General features: G+C 54.1%; 1 protein-coding gene across 8 annotated transcripts in view; it reads left to right on the top strand.

Annotated features, from left to right (window-relative positions):
* The window catches only part of DNM2 (dynamin 2), an 85,722-nt gene that overhangs the window by 39,087 nt on the left and 22,930 nt on the right, over nt 1-23,705 (top strand). For 4 of the 8 annotated variants that reach the window (XM_025863337.2, XM_025863331.2, XM_025863333.2 and 1 more), the window contains exons 3-11: nt 4,322-4,471; nt 5,611-5,814; nt 8,315-8,413; nt 12,121-12,281; nt 15,038-15,180; nt 17,622-17,757; nt 18,963-19,030; nt 19,641-19,779; nt 22,087-22,173. In XM_025863337.2, the coding sequence (XP_025719122.1) occupies nt 4,322-4,471; nt 5,611-5,814; nt 8,315-8,413; nt 12,121-12,281; nt 15,038-15,180; nt 17,622-17,757; nt 18,963-19,030; nt 19,641-19,779; nt 22,087-22,173 (1,187 nt within the window). Of the gene's footprint in view, nt 1-4,321; nt 4,472-5,610; nt 5,815-8,314; nt 8,414-12,120; nt 12,282-15,037; nt 15,181-17,621; nt 17,758-18,962; nt 19,031-19,640; nt 19,780-20,974; nt 21,114-22,086; nt 22,174-23,705 lie in introns of all 8 variants that reach the window. The other 4 variants (XM_025863334.2, XM_073887686.1, XM_025863332.2 and 1 more) reach the window with 1 other exon arrangement.

Genomic DNA, 23,705 nt, shown 5'->3' on the forward strand with positions numbered 1-23,705 from the left:
CCAGGCACCGGAGAGAGCAGTGACCAAAACTAAGCCTGCTATCTTGCAGCTCCGGCCTTAGCAGGGGGACACCTGAGCGCATGGCGTGTCAGGGTGGGGAGTGCCGTGGAGGGAGGGGCCAGGCGGCAGGGCATCTGCTGGATCCCCAGTGGTCAGGGTGGACCTCCCCACGGAGGGCTGCTTCAAGCTGAGACCCGAAGGAGATGAGGGAACAAGTCCTGGAAGGAGGGCAGAATGTCTTTCTAGGAAACAACTGCGAGTGCATTCACTGCCCCACAGTTAGGATGCGGGTGGGAAGCCGCGTGGTGGGAGAGGGCGGCTGGCGCCTCTGGGTCAGCAGCATGAGTGCTGGACAAGGGCCCAGGTTATTGCTTCATTCCTGGTGTGCGCCAGGCCCTGGGCTGTGTCCCGTGGAAACCCTGGGGGCTGCCCTTCCTCCCAGGGAAGGGCCTGGCTTGGGAAGGCCGGTGGCGGTGAGGGTGGGGCTGTCAGGGCCGCCCCAGGGCTCCGGCTGGCGGCACTGGCCTTGTTCGCTGCGCACCAACAGGGGAGGGTTAGGAACTCGGCACCTAGACTGGGGACAGCAGGGTGCAGCTCTACTGCTGGGAACGAGTTGAGAGAGAGTCTCCAGGCATCACAGGCTCTGAGCTCAGCCATCAGGCCTCTGACTTAACTCTTTGCGACAGGGAATCATTAAAAAATCATCGGCATTCCAGCATGTACAGGGCTGTGGAGCCCCAGGCAAAGCCCCTCCCATCTATTTCTCAGGTTTCTATTCTCTTCACAGGGACACTGGCGCAGAGGCCGACCTGGCGGTGGGAGGCTCCCCTCCTTCCCCAGATCCCTGGGCCCAGAGCGTCCTCAGGCAGTGGGGGAAAGTCGCCACCTCAGAGAGATGGTGCAGGCATGGGCTCTCTGCCCACCGCCGCCCTGGCCTGCCTCCCTCGTCCTGGGGTGGGCTGGGGCTGGACTCCAGCAGGCTAGCCCCTCCAGGAGGTCCCCGCCCCTTGGCTTCTGCTGTGTTGCGTCTCTCTGGAGTGTCTGTGGCACCTGTGTGACACGCTTGGGCAGTGTCCATCTTCCCTTCAGACCAGGAGCCCAGCTCAGGACTGGGCCTTTGGTGTCAAGATCTTGGGAAGGAAGGAGGGAGGGAGAGGGAGCGAGAGAGAAGAGAGAGGAAAAAACAGCAGCTGGCCTTGCTACACTCCGTCCCTATCCAGTCTCCCATATATTCAGCTTGGTGGCCTTGGAGTTGGGCCCCCTTACAGAAGCTGAAGCAGGGACCGTATTATCTTTCTCCTAGTCATTCAGTCATGCATCTGATTATTGAGCACGTCAGTAGGTATACCCAGAGGGAGCCCCCAGGGACACAGAGTGAACAATGCAGATTCAGATCCCTACCCTGTAGGGTGAACCCAGAAAATAACACAGGAGGAGGTCAGCGTTGTTAGAAGGCAGCCAGTGCTTGAAGGGTCATAAGGCAGGGAAGGAAGAACTCAAGACATTCGTCATCTTGGGTGGGAGCCAGAGCAGGCCACGTGGAGAAGGTGACACTTGAACAAACCTGAAGGAGGTTAAGGAGAGAGCCTGTAAGCAGAGAGAAGAGCCAGTGCAAAGGCCCTGAGGCAGAAGACCCAAGTGGCTGACTGGAGGGGAATGAGTTGAAGTCAGAAGCTGGGGAAAATGTGGCGCCTGGGTGGCTCAGTCGTTAAACGTCTGCCTTCAGCTCCAGGTCATGATCTCAGGGTCCTGGGATCAAGCCCCGCGTCGGGCTCCCTGCTCAGCGGGAAGCCTGCTTCTCCCTCTCCCACTCCCCCTGCTTATGTTCCTTCTCTCGCTTTGTCTCTGTCAAATAAATAAATAAAATTAAAAAAAAAAAAGCTGGGGAAAAGGAAGTTTTATAGGGCTCTGGGGAAGTGGTGAGTTGGGAGACGAGGAGCGTTCTGAGGAAAGGAGGGCCAAGGTCTGGCTTTAAGAGGGTCGGTGCTGTGTGGGGAAAGAAGGCTTCGTGGAAGCTTTTGAAGGTTAGTATCAACCCTGGAATCTAGCACATGGTTTCAGCGCGACAAGGAGCCCAGTAAAGTGGGCAGTGAGGGATGGGCCTGGCAGGCTCCTGAACCTTCCTCTTGGGCATAGAGGGTGTGGTTTCTGCTGCCCACCACTACCGGGGGAAGAAGCTGTGGCTTTCTGTCACCATCCGCACATCCTGCAGATGAAGGAGTTGGCAGAGAGGGAGACGGCCAGTGCCCGCTGGACTCCAGGGGTCATGGCCAGCAGGTCCTGGCTCTGACAGGGGGAGGAGGCCCAAGATGCAGGATGAGGTGTCAGGTGGCATGGGTTTAGGAAGGCTCCCTGGGAGAGGCAACAAGCAGGCAGGCATTAGAGGAGCAAAGGGTGGGGGTGGGCCTTCCAGGTAAGAGGCCTGGCAGGGCCTGGTCTACAAGGGAGAGGGCCTGCATCCTGTGGTTGCGCTCCTGGGAGGGGGATGGTCTCTTGCGGGTGCTGAGCCCCGGGCCATGAGCCGGATGAGAACTGAGGTATGCTGTGGGGGGGGGGGGGGTTGGGGGGACTGTTCCATTTTTGGAGGCTGCTGCCGGAAGAGCAGCCAAGCGTTTCCTCTTGTCCCTGTGGAGGGCTCGAGCGTGACTGTCCTTGGGAACTGGGTCAGCTGATGGGGGTGGGGTGGGGGTGCCCATGCTGGTGGTGTCCTTGTTGCCTCTGTCCCCAGGCGGCCAGTGCCCTTAGTGATCTGAGCCCACAGAGTCCCCCGGGCCCCCGAAGCAGAGGTCCAGAGAGGTTACGAGCCTGCCGGGGTCCTCACAAAGGCCATGTGACCTGAGAGCCACTACCTGGAGACAGATGATCTGAAGTCGGAATCCCAGCTCCACCACTGAGCTTGGGCCAAGTCACTTCCCCTCTGTGGGCCTCAGGTTCCTCATCTGTGGCACAGATGCCCACTGCTAAGGGGCGCACTCTTGAGGGGGCACGTGGGACCACCGACAGGGCTTGGCTGGAGCCAGCAGGGGCTGAATGTTGGCCCCGGCTGGTTAGGTCGCGGTGATGGGATGGCGAACCTCTTCGCCCTCATTTCTTTCTGCCTCGCTCTGCATCTGGGTGGAGATTCTAGAGCTGCTGGGCCTCCTCTGTCAGGCTCCATCTCTATCCTCTCTTTTGAGGCAGCTGATGGTGTGTCTGTGCTGGGATTTGTGTAGCCAGGTCTCCTCCTGGTGGACATCGAGGCTACTTCTAGTTCTTTCCTCTTGGAGATGACGCGGCTGGATGCATCTCTGCCTCTGTAGTGGTCCAGTGCTTTGGGCTGTTTGCCAGCGTGTCTGACTTCCATTTTCTTTTTAGCATCACCGCTGATACGTGGTTTCTGAGCCTATGGGGTCTCTCCTCCCCAACATTTACCACAAAAATTGGAACATATGGAAAAGTTGAGGAATTATACAGCAAACACCTGTAGGCTCAGTCCCTACATCTGAGGACGAACATATTTTATTCTTGCCTTATCCCATATCTGATGGGCCCAGCGCTCATCGTTAGTCACTTGGCTCAGAAGGCGTGAAGAGGCCCTGCCCAGAAAGCGGTTCTCCTGAGGGGTTCGTGTCTAGGTGGGGGTCCCTGAGAACAGCCAGGAGGTGAGAGCCAGACGGGTTTTGATGAGGACAGAAGTGGCGCCCTGTTCCCCATCCTGTGCACACGCTCGGGGAGGAAGGACAGATGGGCCCCAGGGGTGTGCATCTGGGATCTTGGCGAGCTGGACAGTGCTGGCAGCTCAGGATCCCACTAGGACAGCAGCTTGCATCTCCTTTGACCCACAGCAAGGGAGTTTCTTCTACATCACGACTCTGGACTCAGGTTCACGGATAACACCACGGAAGCAGCTCCCTCACACGTACACCATCTGCTGTCCGGTGACGCATGCCCGTATTTCCCCTTGTGTCCTGTTCATCCAAAAGTGACAAGTGCTGGTTACACCCACCTGCTGGGTTGTTTTGTTTTTCGGATAGCGCGTCATGACGTGTTGTTTCACAAAATACTTCACAAGAGTTTCTGTTCCCCCTTCCCCAGGATCTTTGCTGGTTTTGTTCCTTGAGGAATTCCCTGAGGTCCGGAAGGGGGCTCGGCTGTAGGAGCGCCCCCTGCAGATATTTTCTGTGAGGATGAATCTGTGGGTCCCCAAATTCCTAGAGCCACTGTGACTGATTCTTCGCTTTCTCTGCTTGACAAGGCACCTGTCCCAGAAGGCCATCAGCTCCCTACCCGCAAGCGAGACTGCTTCTCTTTCTCATTTTGAGCATCTTTCTTCCTTTTTCAGAATATGCTGAGTTTTTGCACTGTAAGTCCAAAAAGTTTACAGACTTTGATGAAGTCCGGCAGGAGATCGAAGCGGAGACGGACAGGGTCACGGGGACCAACAAAGGCATCTCCCCAGTGCCCATCAACCTGCGGGTCTACTCGCCCCACGGTAGGCAGCACAGGCGCAGACCATTTGGGTGTCGGGGCAGAGGGGAGCCGACTCTGTGCCGCTCATGGGTGGGGTTGGCCGTGCTCTCACAAAAAATATGACCCCTTCCGTTTTTCTTCACACGTACACAGCCCTCTTGATCTCTGTCTTCCCATTTTTTGATAGGAACGTGGTACTGAGAAATCAGTCTCAGCTCTCAGGAAACACAGTATGCTGGAAAGACTGTTGGGAGTGGTGGGGACTGGGGCAAATCGCAGCTGTATGCACCTGTGGAAAGGGGTGGCCGTGGTGTGGCTCCCAGGTCATGATGACCACATAATGACACCAGCCCAGGGTAATCAGGTCTTCCGGGCCTTACAGAGGCGCCAGATAGCCAGTCTTCTCTGTAAAATGTTCTGATTAAAAAAAAACTCCCATCATTTAGCTAGAGCCACCTGCCACCAAGTACAACTTGTGGCCCTGGGACATAGATTGCTAACTCAAATGGCGTTTGGAGAATTTTCTAGCAGACTCTGAACTCCTCAGCATGAGTTCTTAGAGTTTTTAAATTGATTTATTTTTGAATAAATGATGCCTGTACACAGCACAAAAATACAGAAATTACAAAAGGGTATAGAGCAAAAACCTACGCTGCCCTCAGTATTACGAACATATTTTATATTCTCACTCCTGAGTCAGCTATGAACATCTTTGTGTGTATATCCTGCTTGTGTGTTTCACCGCTTTTATTCAAATCGTAGCATAATATAAAATGCCTCTTTGTATGAATACATCTCAGAGTGTGTCTCTTATCGGAGTATCATCTTTTTGTTTTTATGGTAAACATTGGTAAACAGCAGCCTTTGGTCATGGCTGAATTGATGGGCCGAAATTTATTTAGCCACTGAGAGCAATTCCAGGCTGCCAATGCAAATGTCCCGATTTAAAACTGTATCACTGCAATAGAGAGAGGCTGTCTGTAGGAGGGGGCCCTCGAAGAGGATCTGCTGGATCAAAAGGTGTGATCTGGTTGGAGGGCAGGAGGAATCCTGCAGGCTGACCCCTCCCAGCACTTGGGGCGGTAGGCTGGGTAGCTTTGGGGCCGTGCCTGCCTCCCCTCCTCTGTCTCTGATGACCTTTCCCTCTGGTTTCCCTCTCAGTGTTGAACCTGACCCTCATTGACCTCCCGGGTATCACCAAGGTGCCCGTGGGGGACCAGCCCCCAGATATCGAGTACCAGATCAAGGACATGATCCTGCAGTTCATCAGCCGGGAGAGCAGCCTCATTCTTGCCGTCACCCCTGCCAACATGGACCTGGCCAACTCAGACGCCCTCAAGCTGGCCAAGGAGGTTGACCCACAAGGTAACTACTGAGCCCTACCATAGGCATTCCCCTCCCGAGGGCCTGGAGGCATGGCAACTTGCCCAGCATTCTTGATTCCAGGTCACTGGTGTTCTCTTTGGCATATGACCCCTAGGAAAAGGCCCTCCTGGGATACAGCATCTCCCATGGGGACCAGCAGTGCCAGAGGGCTGCCCCTGGGAGGCTGTCGTGTGGCAGTTGGGCATTTCTCCTCAACTTGGTCCCCCTCAGTCAAAATGGCAACAGCAATCCTAGCCTGTAGAGCTGCTGAGAGGATTAGAGATGTCCCTGTAACTGCTCAGGGGCCAGGCAGAGAAGGTAAAAGGATGATGAGTTAATGAAGCCAGATGGGGCAGTAGGGATTAAGTGGGGACTGTGGCATCTCTGGCTCGGGGCATTCTGGGTCAAACTTTTCCTTGGGCCATTTATTAAGTACATGTCAGTTAAGTACTTGATATATGCCAGGCTCTGTTTTGGCCTTGGGGACCCTGCAGGGGACAAAGTTGACAGGGCCCCTGCCACTGGTGAGTTGATGTTCCAGGGAGGGAGACAGAAAACAGTAAGAAAATAAGCAGGTGGGGCAGTTTCAGCCAGAAGTAAGCACTGGAGGAAAAGCCAACCCTTTTGAGAGTGGCTGGGTGAGGGATTAGGGGTCAGAGGCCACTGAAGATGTGAGGTGTCAGGCAAGACCAGAATGATAAATGATGAAAAGAGGCAAAATCCAGGAAAATGGCCAGTGATGCTAAATAGGCTGGGCTGGATTTGAGCCTGGGGTGCCCAGAACATGGTGAGGAGGCCATTGTGGCTGGGGCAGAGGAGGCGACGCGGAGAGGGTGCAACCGTCCGAGGGGTCTTGGTGGCTGCCTTGGGAGCTGGGTGTGTCCTGCATGCGTTGGTGGTTGTGGAGTGGGACACATACTGAAATACGATTTGCAAAATGCCCTCTGACTGCCTGATTCCATGGTGGTTCGGAGAGAGTCGGGGACCAGGGAGGAGCTGGGGAAAGATGGGCTCTGGTGCTCCGCTCCCTGGCTTCTGGTCCCCAGTCTGGCCCGAGGATGGCTGGTGGAGGGATGGGAGCTGATGGCCCTTTCACACACTGGACTGCGAGCTTTTCAGAGTCAAGGGCTGTGCTCCGAGTATCTTTGTCCCGAGAAGGACACACTGTGTCACCCATGGTCATCCCAGGCATGGTCTCCCAGGAGAGGCCGCGCCTATCCGTGGGCCCCCCCCAGCCTCCCCGTGCCCCCGGTCCAGTCCCATGGATAGAGCATGATTGTGACAGAGATGCCACAGAGGCTTGATCGGGTGTTGAGGAAATGGGCGTGGGTTCAGTTACACTTGTGAACTCAATGTTGGCTCTTTTTCTGACTTTGGAAGTGTTCATAATTATTACCCCCAAAATGTCACCGTTGTAAAACACAGAATCTAAGAAGTGACCGCTCCTCTTCTCCTACAGAGATACCAGTGACCACACCTCGGAAATAGCCTCTCATAGTTTGTTCTCCTGTGTAAACTCACATTTAAAAAAATGCAGTTATCTTTCCTTATTTTTCTGTACGCTGTGTGTGTGTGTGTGTGTTTCCCTGTTATCATCGGGACACGTGTGCACAGCATCCACCAAGCTGGCCACTGTCACCTCTTTGTTCATAAATGATGCTCCAGTGAAATGCAGCGTTTCCGGTAGAGTCCAGGCCCCCAGACCCCTTCCCCAGTCCCCCAACTCTGCCTCTCCCCTCCCTGCCTGGCACAAGCTTTGTGGGTATTCACAGCCGTGGCCCCTTTGCCCTCCAAAAAGATGATGGCACCTCACAGCCGAATGTGACCAGGCAGGAGCACCAGGGAGAGCACAACTGTCAGCCCCTTGAAGTCCCCCTTAGCACCCTCTGGAGATCTCCCTGGGCTTCCTGTGTGTCACACATATGCACACGTACACACACACACAGGCACTATCCCAGAGGATCTGTAGGCACGCCAGGGCCAGCTGATCTGTAGGCGAGCAGCTTCGCTAGGAGGGTTCCCTTGATTCGAGGTGACCTGGGGACAGGAGGAATCCGATGAGGAGGTTTCCAGAGTGGAATTTTGGCCATTCAGGTGCAAGGTAACCCTAGAAACAGTCGCCGTGGGTTTGCGTATGATGTTGGGACTCTGCGGGTAACTCAGAGAGCACAGCATGGAGACTGAGCCGGGATTTTGAGTTTCCATGAGGTCTCCCCCTGACACTGCAGCAGCAAGACACTGTCGCAGGTCACAGGAATGACAATGACGGTGGCCAGGATTTACTGATTGCATGTTTGTCACAAGCCAGTTTATCTTTATGGACAACCCTCTGAGATTGGTGTGGCTTTTGTCTTCACTTGACATGAGGGAAACTGGGGTCCAGGCAGGTGATGTTATAGCTTGTTCCAGGTCTCACAGCTTGGAAGTGGGGACCCCACCCCCACCAGGCTGCCGGCCCAGGCTCCTCCCTCACGGCATCCTCTGACCTCGGCTCTTTCAGGCCTGCGGACCATCGGCGTCATCACCAAGCTCGACCTGATGGACGAAGGCACTGATGCCAGGGACATCCTGGAGAACAAGCTGCTCCCCTTGAGAAGAGGTGCGGTTGGGTGGGGAGCTGGGAGCCGTGGAGGGTGGTGGCTGGGAGGTGGTTCAAATGATAATGTTTTTGTCCTTATTGTTACCAAAACCTGGACCGATGCCTGGAAGTATGCACAAATAAGCACCTACCACTGCCTGTTTCCCCACGGCCTGGAGTCACTGCTTTTTCATAAGTCTTTTTCTTCTGATTTGTACACACTGACTTTCCAGTTACACAGTTAACACCTGCTCACTTGGGGAACATGAACAAACCTACAAGGAAAGGGAAACCAGAGTCATCCACAGCACCCCCTCTCCCACTAGTTCCTACCTGGTGGCTCTCCTCCCAAAAATGTTCCCCAGGACGCATAATTAATTAATTAATTAGCTTCTTTTCTTCCTTTTCCTTTCCTTTCCTTTCTCCCTCCCACCCTCCCTTCCTTCCTTCTGATTCATTTATTTATTTGCGAGAGGCTGGGTGGTGAGCAGAGAGAGAGAGAGTCTTAGGCAGACTCTGCATTGAGGTTGGAGCCCGACACACGGCTGGATCTCATGACCCTGAGATCACGACCTGAGCTTGAAACCAAGAGTTGGATGCTTAACTGACTGAGCCACCCAGGTGCCCCAGGATTCATAATTTTTATTAATATTCATGCTTACTTTCTATTTGAACATTTAAAAAACATTCTTGAAAGTAGAGAAGTACGAGGAGCCCCCATGGACCCAGCCTTAGTGTTATCAACTGTACACAGCTAATCTCGAATCCCTGAATGTCCTCCCCTTATTTGCTTCCTGGGGAATTACAAAGCAAATCCTTGGCATCATATCATTTTACACATAAATACCTAGGTTTCTGGTTGAATAGCTCTCCCACCAGCCCCTTTTTTTCCTCTTATACCATTTTTTGTGGAAGAAACCAGATCATGGCCCACACTTGGGACTGGGCCAATTGTTCCCTATAAATGGGTAGTTAAATCTAGATGGAGAACCTGATAAGGTTCAGGTTTAGGATCAAGTTTAGGTCTTCTGACAGGAGTAGCCTAAATATTTTTCTTTTCAAAAAATTAGAATAGCAGATACTAAGTGTCTGTTACGTACTAGGCACTGCTCTGGGCTCTTGATGTGTGTGGGCGAGCTCATTGAATCCTGCTAACAATCCAGATTATGCGGTGGCTCTATTCCTATCCCCATTTTATGGATGAAGAAACTGAGGCACAGAGAAGCTGAATGCCTTGCCCCAGCTCACAAAACTAGGATGTGCCAGAGCTGGTTTGGAATGCTGCTTCTCAGTGTCCTGCCACTTTGTGACCTACTTTCCGTTTCACTTAGCAGAACAGCAGAGTGTTTCCCCGTGACAGGCAAATATTCTTCAAGGTGACTTCAAGAGGTCCTGTGGAATCCCTTATATGAGGATTTGTTACTCAATCCTTATTTGTTGGACACTGAGGTTATTGCTGTTTGACACTGTGACATGGTGTTGAGTGTCCATCTAGGCTTTAATTTTTAAAAAAATTTTTAAGCCATTTTCTTAATTGCTGTCCTTTCTTGCCCCATTCCTTCTCTTGGGGGATCTGCTGCCAGCTGTAGGCACCCTCAGCTCGCCGTTTAGATCTCTTCCTTGGCCCCCACGGATTCCCTCCTCCAGGTGTGGGATGGGCATGGGACAACATTCGGACCTTGGTTTCCAACCTTCCGCCCTCCGTGCTGAGCCATTGAGTAAGGAGAGGCGGCTGCCAGGATCAGGAACCAAAGAGTGCCTCTGCATCAGAGGTTTAGGAAGGAAGGGTTGGTGCTGAAGAGGGAAGCAGACCCCACATGTCCCCGTCCCCTCTGCCAGCCACCCCCACCCTGTGCTCTTCCCACATGTATTGGGGCCTAGATTTTTGTCCCCGAAGGATGCTGCCTGGGCTCAGCATTGGTGCTGGGTGGCTGGATGACATGGGCCTCTTCAGCTTCCTTCCTCCCCCCTCACTGCTGCCTGCGTCTGCCCTCCTCTGCCCTCCTGTCTGTTTCTAAGAAAGTCAGCCCTTCCTCGCCCCGCTCTGTCTGGCTCCCGACTCGTGCCCTCAGGCCTCCCACCCTCAGTGGTCTCCTCTTGTCCTGTGCCTTTTAGAATCTCCCGGCTGCATCCTTTTTCTTGGCTTACAGAAGACTCAGAACTCCTGTGCTTTTAGGAACCAGAATCCCAGCCAGACCGCTGTCTCTGCTCCCCGCTGTGTCTCCTGCTTACTGTTGTGTGGTTGACAGTGAGCTGGGGCTTCTCACCAGTCTGGGCTCACATCTGAGTTCTCCTGCGGCCCCCCTCTGTGACCTCACCTTGGTCATTTCCCCTCATCTGTAAAATGGACATAATGGCAAAGATGGAGGGAATGAAAGGTAACCAGTCCTGCACAAGGCTTGGCAGGATAAATGGCAGGCAGACACCACTCCCCTTCTCCCCAGGGGAAACCTTGAAACACCCCCCACTGAGAGCAGCGTGTATCTGTGTGTATGGATCTCTTTGGGCCTTTTGCCACCTCTCCCCAGTCCACCTCTCCAACTTTCATTATGTCGATTGGGATGAAAACAATCCCCACATCTTTTTATTGAGCACCTACCATGGGTCAGGCACTCGGCTGAGTTCTTGGTGTCCCGTGACACCCACCCACACACCTGTACTGCTGGGCGCCTTGCATCCACACTCGGGGACCCGTGACGCTTCTGGCTTTTTTTTTTTTTAAGTGGGCTCAGTGCTCAGTGTGGAGCCCAACACGGGGCTTGAACCCACAACCCTGAGATCAAGACCCGAGCTGAGATCAAGAGTCGTACTCTGAACTGACTGAGCCACCCAGACGCCCCTGTTCTGGTTTTTTGAACACTATCCCCATTCTCTTGTCTTCCAATTGCTTCATGTCCGAAGAAGGCAAATCTTTTCTTCACATTAGCATTTTGATTTTAAATCCTGTTTTCTAGGATTAAAGAATTCTAGAATGGTTCTGAAGGTCGTCCAGCCCCGCCCACAAGTCCCATTTCTCATGTAGTCATGGTTACCATTTTCTTGTGTCTGATACAGAAAATTTTAACCCAAATACAATCATCTCTAAAAAGCTTCCCTCCCGTTGGCTCCAGAGCATTAGCCATCATTCCCACCTGCCTGCCATGTGTGGTTTTGGACTTTATATTTATTTTATTTTATTTTTTATTTTATTTTATTTTTATTTTTATTTTTTAAAAATATTTATTTATTTGACAGAGAGAGACATAGCGAGAGCAGGAAAACAAGCAGAGGGAGTGGGAGAGGGAGAAGCAGGCCTCCCGCCGAGCAGGGAGCCCGACGTGGGGCTCGATCCCAGGACCCCGGGATCTGCCTGAGCCGAAGGCAGACGCTTAAAGACTGAGCCACCCAGGTGCCCCTAGAACATGTTTTAATACCTGGCAAGATGAGCTGGTTCTTCTCCCCCTTCTTTCTTGAGGTGGTTTTCTTGTCTCTAAAGCTCAGTCTGGGGGCTTCATCTCCAGAGCTTTCCTCTATACCCCACCTCACGCCAGGCCAGGCGTCACCCCTCCTTCCTCCAGACATTTCTGTTGCTTTTCAGGACTGCTCTGTGTTCATGTTCTCTGCGTTTCTGAGGAAACGGTCCGGCTTACGGCCCTGTCTGAGTGACCTATGGGACAGGGTCCATGGTGGGCATCCAGGCACCTTGGCCCGCCTGGCACTGCCCCTGCCCTGACTGACTGTCTCCGCAGGCTACATCGGCGTGGTAAACCGCAGCCAGAAGGACATTGAGGGCAAGAAGGACATCCGCGCGGCGCTGGCGGCCGAGAGAAAGTTCTTCCTCTCCCACCCGGCCTACCGGCACATGGCCGACCGCATGGGCACTCCACACCTGCAGAAGACCCTGAATCAGGTACGGCCAGGGTTTTGTGCGGGTGCAGTCCGCTATGCTGCTGGCTGTGGTCCAGAGCAACATGGGTCCCAACCACATTTGATTCGGGGCCTGACGAAGGGAGGTGTTCCGTGAGTCTCTAGCGGCACTATTATCACCATTGCTGTTATTGTTGCTTTTATTTTAATTACAATTAAATACTTGGAATTATCTAATCAACATACCCAGAGGTTTGCATACAGTTCCTGGCGTCGGTGACCTGGTGACAATGGCCCAGCCCGCACCAAGGCAGGGTGCCCGGGAGCGCTGGACAGGACCTCAGCTGGAGGACTGTGGGGCCTGAGCTCTGCAGGGCCAAAGCCCAGCCCCACCTCTGACCGGGTGGCCCAGCCTGTCCGAGCCCCCGTCCCCTGGGTGTCAGCTGGAAACCATCACCGGCCGCTCTTTCTGTACTGGCAACGTATTCTCAGCATTCGGAAACCAAGAGCATGCTGTGAGGCGCCACCGTCTGCCCCCCCTCCCACCCACAGGGCCCACTGTCAACCTGGCCTGCACTTCTTTCTGTCCATAGAAGCAAAAAGGACTTTCGAGAATCATAGGTCTCCCTTTCTTAGCGTAAAGGATGACGTAGTCGTGGATGCCTCTTCCCCCCGCGCACCCCGCCCCGCTTTTGGGTTTTTCTGCTCAGCGCTATCTCCTGGAGCACTGGCCGTGCCGAAAAGTACCCTTCCTCGTTCTTTCTTGTGGCTGTGTCGTGGTCTCTGAACACGTGGGCCGCAGGCTGTCCTGCCAGTCTCTCTTTGGAGAGCGACCACGAAGGTGGCCGTTAATGTGAATACCATCGTACGGCTCGTGTGTGGATTTCTCTGGAGAGTAAAATTCCCGATGGGGGATTACATAGGCACGCTGTAACAGGCTGTGTCTGTCCTTAGGGTTGGTCCTGGTTTGTCCACCCAGGGTTGCAAGATGTGCCCTTTGGGTACTTGATGGCAGCTTCCCGGAAGGGGGAGGAACTGAGAGCCACAGTCAGGCAGGCGGTGGGGGCACAGTGGCAACACCCGAGTGGGGCTGTGTCCTCAGGGAAGGCATATTTCTAATGTGGGGGCGCAGCCTCGGAGCACGTCCCCAGATGAAGGCACGATCAGGGCTGAGGGAGCAATGGGGGCCAGGAAGAGCCAGTGCAGAACAGGAAGGCAGAGGGGGCAGCTGAAGGGAGCAAAGGGGGATGGAATGTGTCCAGTGGGAGGAAGCAGTTGGTCTGGGCGAAGAAGGGAGAAGAAGGGAAGTAAAATGCCCCGCAGGTGGTGGAGGCCTCTGCTGAGGGCTGGCACGCAGGCGGGGGGCCTGGCTGGCCTCCGGAGGGCCTGGCTCTGCATCGTGGCACTTCCTGGAGCTGTGCCCACCCCCGCCCCACATTTCCCCGTGAGCACAGCGGGGCTGCTCTCGTGCTCTGGGATGCTATCAGACACTGGGGTGAAGGTCTGCAGAGCGTGTAGCCTCCATGCCCCCCCTTAAAGGCCCGCGGCTCCCACAGAGGGATCTGGGACGAGCTGCTGGGGCGGGGCCCCCAGCCACAGAGGACTTCAGCGGGGCCATCAGATTCATAAGCACAGAGTGTGGTGAGCTGGAGCGTGAGGCTCCCTCACACCTTTTTTGTAGCTTGAGGATGGATGCTAGTAAATTGTTGTCTGTTGTGGGAAAGATGACGGCAAGTGCGTCTTTTCACTTTTAGGGTATTAGCTGCTTTTATGCTTTTGTTTTGTTCCCTCCCTTCCTCCCTGTCTCCCTTTCTGTCTCTCTTTCTCTCTATTAAAATAAAAAATAAAGTCATACAGCCCAAATATAGTGACTATCCCGTTTCTTCCCATGTGGTGCTGGGTCCTTTCCCCAGCGGGGGCCGGTGTCACCACTGACTGGGCTGCTTCTAGCGACGCTCAGGGCCCGGAGAGACCGCTGTGTCTGCCACACCCCCATCACTGCCTCCCTCCCTCTCCCCTTTCTTGCCCTTGCCTTCCCTTCCTTCTTTCCCTCCCTTAACAGCAGTGTATTTTCTGTCCTCTCTCACGTTTTCCCTCACCACCCATCCTGAGGCTTATGCTGTAACGTTTTCTGCAGCGCTGCTTCCTCTTACAATTTGTGAGCAGTTAACAAATCCCCATGATTCCGAAGCAGAAGAGGCGAGGAGAAGGGGCCACAGGGAGAGGCCCCCTTTCTATCCGCCTGCCCCACTCCAGCCCTGCTTCCGCTCTTGCTTCCCGTGGAGCTTCCTTCTCTCTGTTCGGGCAGCTAAAACTACGTTCCTCATTTTCCCTGTCTCTCACAAGAAGGAAGCACATGATGTTACGTTCCTTTCACTGGGGAGCTGCTTCCATCTTAGTTTATAGGGCCTGTCCCCGCGTCTCTCTGTCTGCCTGGTGTTCCATGGCCCACGTGGACCGTCACCCACCAGCCAGTCCTTCAGTGCGTGGGTCCTCGGGTGGCCTCCTGGGCCTCTCACCGGAGCACTTGTGGGAGGCTGTTGCTGGTCGGCACACGTGTCGTGTGGACCCTGCGGTGCGGACAGCCTGGTTAGCTGCCCAACGGGGGCCACCTCTCCTTGTCCCACGCGCTAGTGTGACTCCAGCTGGAGCGTTCCCTTGCTTTCTCCTGAGGCTGGGTGGTGTACTGGGCTCAGCGGGGCATCTCGGCATCGGTCCTTGGCAGGTGCCACAGGCCAGCCCCTTCCCGGCATCCCACCTGTCCTGACCTCTGACCTCTGGCCTCTCTCCCTCCCCCAGCAACTGACCAACCACATCAGGGAGTCGCTGCCAGCCCTGCGGAGCAAGCTGCAGAGCCAGCTGCTATCCCTGGAGAAGGAGGTGGAGGAGTATAAGAACTTCCGGCCCGATGACCCCACCCGCAAAACCAAAGCCTTGCTGCAGTACGTGCTCCCCCCTGCCCCCAAGCCCCCCAGCCTGGCTCATGGGGGCCTCCGCCCAGCCACAGGGTCCCAGGTCCAGGCTGGGTGCCGGTCCTCAGTTGTCCATCTCTTCACTTAGTGTAACATTTGTGGAGAGCCTCCTATGTGCCAGGCCCTGTCCTGAGCCCTGGGGTTGCCACAGTGAATGGGGCAGACAGCCATCCCTGCCCCGTGTGCTTAGGACGGGGATGGGGGAGGGATGGGACAGAAAATAAGTAAACAGGAAAACATGTCGTGCGTTAAATGGTGAAATATTAATGTGGGGAAGGGGCTGGGGTGCCGGGATGGGCCTGGGGCTGCCATTTAAAGCGGTGGTCAAGAAGGCTGCGCTGAGACAGTGAGAGTCAGGCAAAGACCTGGAGAGGTCAGGGATGGGGGTCTGGCCAGTGCAAAGGCCCTGAGGCAGGACTGTGCCCTGCAGTGTTGGAGGAGGCTGTATGACAGAACAGAATGAGTGAGGGGCAAAGTGGAAGAGGGAAGGGGACGGGTCAGAGCATTCAGGTCTTTGTGGGCCACAGGGAGGAATTAGGCTTTTGCTCCAAGTAAGGTGGGAGCCATGGAGGGTTCTGAGCAGAGGAGGGATGGCCTGATTCAGGTATCATAGGCGCCCTCTGGTGGCTATGGGGAGGACAGACATGGGGGACTGGGGTGGGAGCTTGGCCCTGGGTCAGCTCTTTCTGCTCTGTCCTTGGAATTCTCACTCGGACCCTGAGTCAGTGCTCACTGTCCCAGCTCAGAGTTGTGGGGGACTCTTCACAGCCGTTCTGCTATGAGGCAGGGGAGTAGGTGTGCCCCACGATCCCAGGCTCGCTCTCTCTCTCTCTCTCTCTCTCTCAAGGCTTCTCTTGCCTCTGTATTCCCGGTTTCTGGACTGCCAGGAACCCTGGGCACTTGGCTAGAGTGGGATCCAGAAACTCCCTGGCAGCTCATAAGGCAGATGGTGCCACCCATGTGGCTCCTCCCCTGGACACACCAGAGGGACACCGCCCGCAATGGCCACCATAACCCTGCTGTCCGTGTCTGTCTGTCCCCCTCCGCACCGCCACTCAGCACTGCATGGTGGAGGGTTCGGGGTGAGAATGCTTTTATGCTCAAACTTAACACTGTTTACTTCTTGTGGGCAAAGAGTTTCTTGGGATCTGAAATCACCCTGTGCCTGCCTTCCCACCGGGTGTTCAGGGAGAACCCCATTCACTGGCAGCCACGCCTGGCTGCCCCGGCATCTTGCAGGCATTGGCCGTGTTTGCACACGAGAGCTGGACATCTCTTTGCTAGCAAACTGTGCTTCGTGCTGTTGGCCCAGTGGAGGCTGGTCCCTCAATTGCAGCAGCTCCCCTTCAGGGCAGACTACACGCAGAACTTGAGAACATCAAGAATTTGGAGCCGGGAGGGCGCCTGGGTGGCTCAGTCGTTAAGCGTCTGTCTTCGGCTCAGGTCATGATCCCAGGGTCCTGGGATCGAGCCCCGCATCGGGCTCCCTGCTTGGCAGGAAGCCTGCTTCTCCCTCTCCCACTCCCCCCTGCTTGTGTTCCTTCTCTCACTGTCTCTCTCTCTCTCTCTCTGTCAGATAAATAAATAAATAATCTTTAAAAAAAAATTTGGAGGGGGGCAGAGATACAGAAATGATTAAGGCAGACAGTGCAAGAAGCTGGGGAAACAACTAGAAATGCTAAGAAAAACTGAACACTAATAAATACTTTAGTTCTCCAGTGCTCATATGGTCACAGTACTAATCAGCGACACTTGGAGACCTTTTTAAGGGCTGGGCTGGGTTCGAAGGGCCCATGTGCGGTATTAACATATTTCATCAATTATGTGAGCACTTTTTAAAAAGAAAAACATTTTAACGTCCCTGAATTCAGAAGTTTGAGGTGAATCACCATTAATTGGCTGCATTTTTTCTTTTTTGTGGGGGTACAGACTAATAGTGCTCTTTAGGATTGGTGCTTTCTTGGAGTTAATAAAATCTAGAAGTTCCTTGAATCCTCACAATGACCCCATGTGGGGACACTGTTAAGATCAACCCACTATGCAGAGGCTCAGAGGCTCAGAGGGGCAAAGACGCCTGAATTGTGTGGAGGGGCTACCTTTTCACTCACAGTTCTGCCTGGTCAGGGCAGAGGTTGCTAAGCTGTGACCCCACCCCCCACTCTTAACGATTTGCAAAATGGCAGTAAAAACTGCTACCCACCCATCACCGTAATGGGCCTGTAGAGTGGGCCTGGCGTGTTGTGATTGCATGCCATAGGCAGTCCTGTAATTTATTTGTTTTGGTCTACACATACATCTTGCTGCTAAAAAAATGAAAAGGAGCATATAAGGCACGGCTTGACTCAGAGCATGATTCTGGAGCTGTGTCACAACCTTCCCCTCTGACATTCGGGTTCTCTTTTTCCTGGTAGGATGGTCCAGCAGTTTGGGGTGGACTTTGAAAAGAGGATCGAAGGCTCCGGAGACCAAGTGGACACGCTGGAGCTCTCCGGGGGTGCCCGAATCAATCGCATCTTCCATGAGCGGTTTCCCTTTGAGCTGGTGAAGGTAGCACTGCCGGGCTGGGCCCTCCTGACTCTGGTCAGGGCCTCCTCCCAGGCCGGGGGGTCTTGAGCTCCTCCCTCTGGGCTTCTGCCTACTGTGGGCGGAGGTGGTGGAGATGTCACCTTGGGGCTTCCTTCCCTGAGCCGACAGCTTCGAGGTGTGTAGCAGACCCATAGGAAAGTTCCATTTTTGCCCTCTGATGAAAACCAATACACATTCTTTGCAAAATACATAGAAATCATAGGTCAGTTCTCATGTGAAAATGTCCTCGTGGTGAAGGGGAAAAAAGGCAGGTTAAGGAGCCAACACGTATAGCGTAGCGTCGTAGCGTATAGATAATATTTACAACATCCTTCCACATGAAGGCTGTGTCTCGATGTGTGTCTTTGCATAGACAGATCTGCAAGAATACTCAAAAATATCAGTTCTGGGATTTGAGATTTTTCTTGTTAATTTGCTTGAAGTTGTACACTTTTCATACATCATTTTTATGAAAACCAGTAAAATTGTTTTCAATAAAAAATCAAAAGCTAAAGGGATGAAAACACCCGTAATCCTAGCATCTGCAGACAACTCCCGTTAGCATCTCGGTGTTTGCCCTTTCAGGATTATTTCTGTGCAAATGGGTAAGTCCCCAGCATACACACAACACAGCACATCTGCTCACTCATACTTGAAAAACAATTTATGTGTTTCTGTATCCTGCTTTTTTCATATGGTGGCCATCTTTCCAAACCAATCATTTACATTTCATGCATTGCTAATGGCAAGAGAATATCTTATGGATGTCCCATCATACATTGAACCAGTCTCCCATTATTAGACATTTAAGTTGTTTTCACATTTTTTAGCAGTTATGAATAGTTCTATGAACATAACTAATTCTTATGAATTCCTCGATGTAGGTTTCTAGACCGTTTAAAACTGCCTGAAAGTATAGTTATGTGTTTGGAGGTCCTTGATTGCTACTGCCAAACAGTCCATAAAAAAGTTTATGTGAATTCACGTTCCCTCTGAGAGAGAGTGAGAGTGTTTATTTCAAACCATCCTCGCTGAAATTGGGTTTTAATGTTTTTAAAAATTTTGGCCAGTGAAATAGTCTGCCATGTGAAAACAACCACACACAGGACATATGTTCCCCAAATACACACCCGTTGTGGGGGTGACGCAGGTACCACTTTGCATGTGAGTGATTTGTCTGCTCTCAGATGGAGTTTGACGAGAAGGATTTACGGCGCGAGATCAGCTACGCCATTAAGAACATCCATGGAGTCAGGCAAGTTCCAAGGGGAGAGCTGCCATGTTCCCTTCACCTCCGCGGCGCCACTCTCCAGCCAGTTGGTCTCCCATCCCTCCAGGTGCCCTGAGTGTGAGGCCTGGAGAGGGCTCCTGGGTGGTTTTCGGTAGCTTTAAGTCTCTCCCTGTGGGCCTCCAAGGGCACTCGAGGGCGGGTGTGCCGTGTTGTGTGGATCTGTTGAGGCCACAGGGCTGCTTGCCGCCCTTGGGTTAAATGTAGGTTAAACTGCCCAGTCAGTTGGTGTGAGCCCAGCTGAGAAAGCTCACTGTAGCTTTGCCCCCGGGGGGTTGCGGGGAGCCAGAGCTGAGTCACGATTACAGGAACCCAGCATGCGTCCCCATCACGGGTCCCCCGTGAGACTCCTAGGTCCCCTCTGTTTTCTTACAAAAGTAGTCACTCTGGTTGTCCAGTCTTCCATCAACCCTGGGGTCCTCGGGTCATCCTGTGGGTTTCCAGGCAGTGGATGCAGGCATCCGACCCCCAGACCTTGACTCAGTCTCGGGGCCCTGGCCCGTGCCTATGAAATTGCTGACCGTGCTTTGTTTCTCTCTGACTTATCTCCCCTACCCCCGGGTACGGATGGTTTTAGGACCGGGCTCTTCACCCCGGACTTGGCATTCGAGGCCATTGTGAAAAAGCAGGTCGTCAAGCTGAAAGAGCCCTGTCTGAAATGTGTCGACCTGGTTATCCAGGAGCTAATCAATACAGTTAGGCAGTGTACCAGTAAGGTATTGGGCCCTTGGCAGGGTGACTCCTGGCCTTGGAAGCGGGGGTATGGGGGTTTGGTATCAGGCTCCCAGTGCTGCTCCAGCCTTTGCCCTTCCCCCCCCCCCCCAGATTGCCTCAGTTTCCAAGAATGTGGCCTTCTCCCTGGGGCTCGGGCGGCGGCGTTGGCCTGGGCGCAATGTCCGGGAGGGAGGGGGGGTGCGCCAAGCCTCCAGAACTGGCCTGACTGGTGGGCAGGGCTCCCTGGGACCCTGATACCAAGCCTAGCATGTGTCTGATGGACGTGGGGGTTTCGTTGGGCTGTCGCTTTGCTGCCTTCTGGGAAGCAGAGAGGGACCCCGCGTCAGCTGTTGGAGGCCAAGCTCCCTGAATCCCCCCCAAGCCGTCACCCCTTCTTAATGAATGCCTGGCACCCTCAGGCTTTTCTGGAGCCAGCCACTTCTCTGTCCTCAAGGCACTAAGAGAGGTCCGAATGCTGACAGCAGACTGAGTGGGTGCCCAGCCCAGCAAAGCTGGCTCCGCTCCTTGATGCCTCCACCAGGAGCCCTGGCTCCCTCCGGGCGTGGAGCTGTCCCCCCAGGCAGCACGTCCTCCCAGCCACTAGGCCCCAGGCACCCGTGTGCTGGTGTTCACGGGCCACCATCTCTGGCCGGCGGGATGTGCTGGGCTCCCCCGCAGTCCTGGTTCCCGGGGCAGCACGCTTTGGCCGGACAGCTGAAGTCCTTCCCAGCGGGCGGTTTATGCTTGCACGTCCGCAGAAGCCCCAGAGCCCTGGGTCGGTCTCCTAAGGCAGGAAAACTCTGCTTGAGCCTTCTGTCTCAGTCTGGAAAAGCCCACATTTGCTTCTTAAGCTTCTTCGATTAGAAAAGGGAGAGAGAGAAAAACCTAGATGGGGTGGAGATTATTGTCCTAGAGTCCACTGTCACAGGTGTGAAAATTCGAGGGCTTCACGTTCCCTTCGCCGTCCGAATGGTGATACTGACCCCCTGGCCCCGCCCCGGCTCCAGCCTCCCCTCCGACCCAGGACTCCTCCTTGATCCGAAGCAGCTTCCGGGGCAAATGCGGGCACAGGCTCCTACTTGCATGTCACTAACCAGCTGACTCTCCTTTCTTCTCTCTCTGTGTCCCATCCCACGTGTGTGGCCTGCACTGTCCCTGGGTGTCTTTCTACCTCATCCCGCCCTCCGCATGACCCAGGACGGGGCTCTTCACCCCCGACATGGCCTTTGAAGCCATTGTGAAAAAACAGATTGTAAAGCTTAAAGAGCCGAGTTTGAAGTGTGTTGATCTCGTGGTCTCAGAGCTGGCCACGGTCATTAAAAAGTGTGCCGAGAAGGTAACCGAAGGTTTTGTTGTCACCTGCGCATTTGTCCCACATCTCCTCTCCCCCCATGTTAGTCTCCACCTGTGCATCTGGAAAGTCTGCCTCAGCAGGCACCCCCTTCCGTGGGCCACCTTTTGCTTGGCAACATCTCAACTTTGCCTGGCAGGCAAGAGGGGGGAGTCGCAGTGCCTGGGTGTTCCACGTTTCCAGTTTGGGCTCTGATGGGGACAGGAGGCCTGGGGTGTTGCCAGGGACGGTCACCAAGCAGGCAGTGGGGACAAGAGGCAGTGCCTGTTCCTGGAACCCCTAGTTAGAGGAGGAGGGTCTCCACCCGTCACCCAGTGTGAACTGTGATTGGCGCGCGGATCTGCGAGTTCACGTGTTACGGGGCATTTCAGAGGCTTTCCACTAGTGACTTTAACCGTCCGCTCAGTTTTCCCCAACACGCGGACTTAACCCAGACCTCGGAGGGTGGGCTTCTCTTTGCGTTTGGTTCAGTTAGGATCGGGGAAGAGCCTTCTGTAAGGGGGTCCCTCTGAGGTAGATGGCCCAGATGCCACTCCCGTCATCTTAGAACAGGCGCTACTCACTCACGAGCTGGGCGAGAGTTCCCGCCCCACTGGCCCGCTAGCCCTGATTAGGCTTGGTGTCCTTGCTCTCACCCCTTGCTGGGCGGAGGGGGTGGCCGTCACTCTCGGGCAGTAGACACACACCACCCACTTTCCCTTGCCACTTTCCACCTTCAAATCCACTCTCAAGAAGCATCTCTGCTCGTGCGTGGGCGCCCTGTCACTCTGGCACACCGTAGCCCCACCGTGCCCTTCTTGTCTCCCAGCTAGGGCAGCTATGAGACAGGAGTGCGGTGGGGACTCGGTAGGCCCACCCCTGGTCACTCCCCTTCCCCCGTGTTCTCTCTGTGGTTCATGTTGTTTCCTGTGCCACGAGGACTCAACCAATGCCACCACCCCCCCCCCCGGCCCCCCAGCTCAGCTCCTACCCCCGCTTGCGAGAAGAGACGGAGCGAATCGTCACTACCTACATCCGGGAACGGGAGGGGAGAACCAAGGACCAGGTAATTGGCTTTTTGTTTGATTTTTCGGGTATAATTTATGTGTGTAGTTTTTTGTTTTTGTTTTTAAGAGTTTATTTATTTATTTTTTTTAATGATTTTATTTATTTATTTATTAATGGTTTTATTTATTTATTTGAGAGAGAGAGAATGAGAGATAGCACGAGAGGGAAGAGGGTCAGAGGGAGAAGCAGACTCCCTGCTGAGCAGGGAGCCCGATGCAGGACTCGATCCCGGGACTCCAGCCAGGATCATCACCTGAGCCGAAGGCAGTCGCTTAACCAACTGAGCCACCCAGGCACCCTGTGTGTAGTTTTTTTTTAATGTGCTTAAATCTTGAGCATACATTACCTTGAATAATGACAGATGCATAAAGCAAGGTGACCCCCACCTCTGTGACCCTCAAAATTCCTGTCCTTTGCCCCAACCCTAACCCCCAGGCCCTGGCAATGACTGGTCTGCTCCCTTGTCCAGAATGTCACTCAAATGGACCCCTGTAGTATGTAGCATCTTGGGTCTACCCTCCCTCACTCAGCATGGAGCGTTCAGGATTCATCCCTGTTGTACGGGGGGGTTTGCGAAGGTTGTTGCTGTTGATTGCTCAGTGGTGTCCCGGGGGTGTGTGGACCACAGCTTATTTATCCATTCGCCCAGCAGAGGATGTGTGGGTGCTTTTTAGGTATTAACAGTTTTCTTGTGGAGACCGTCCAGGCACACACAAAGATGGAGAGTGGGGCCGTTCCCCACACCTCTGCGGCACGGGTCTCACCGGTCACGTGCCGAGTGAGCCCACGGCTGGTCTCAGTCCCTCCCCCGTGACCTCTTGGCAGGTGTTTGTTCAAACCAGAACAGTTGTTGTATTCGGTTGTGATGTTGTATTCGTGTTGTATTCAGTTGTGATGCCACCCCGTGTCACCCATCAGTGGAGCAGGACATGGCTCATTTGTCTTTCAGAGGGTCCCCCAGTCAACCTGCGCTCCAGCCCATGTGGCTTCTGTAGCCCGGAAGTTGTATCAAAAGCTTGAAAGATTCCAGTTCGTTTTGTTGTCGTCAGGGATGTGGCTGTCCCTTCGCCACGCCAGAGTGCCTGGTTGTCCCACTGCCAGCACCTCTGGGCACTGGCCCAGGGCTCTGGCTCATTGAGCTCAGGCTTATAAAACCAGCAGCCGTGGCTCCCACGCACAGAGCCCCCCAGCATTTTCCAGCAACCGCACAAGGTCCAAGTGCCTGGCATGTTTCACGCTTGAGTGCTCAGAGGCACAGTGAAATTACAGGAAGGGGCAGGGTGTTGAGTAAAGGCCTGTCCCTTAGCTGAGATGACATCCTGACTGGCTCCTAGCTGCCTGGGTTTGTGTGTTCCATTCTCATGCCCTCACCTGACCAAATTGCCTTCGCTGGGCTTTTGTTTGTTTCTTTTTTGTTTGTTTTCTTAAGATTTTATTTATCTGGGGCGCCTGGGTGGCTCAGTTGGTTAAGCGACTGCCTTCGGCTCAGGTCATGATCCTGGAGTCCCGGGATCGAGTCCCGCATCGGGC

This window comes from Callorhinus ursinus, unplaced genomic scaffold (genome assembly GCF_003265705.2).
Source record: "Callorhinus ursinus isolate GAN/ISIS: 27379988/994484 unplaced genomic scaffold, GSC_fseal_2.0 scaffold82, whole genome shotgun sequence".
In the NCBI taxonomy this organism is placed as follows: domain Eukaryota; kingdom Metazoa; phylum Chordata; class Mammalia; order Carnivora; family Otariidae; genus Callorhinus; species Callorhinus ursinus.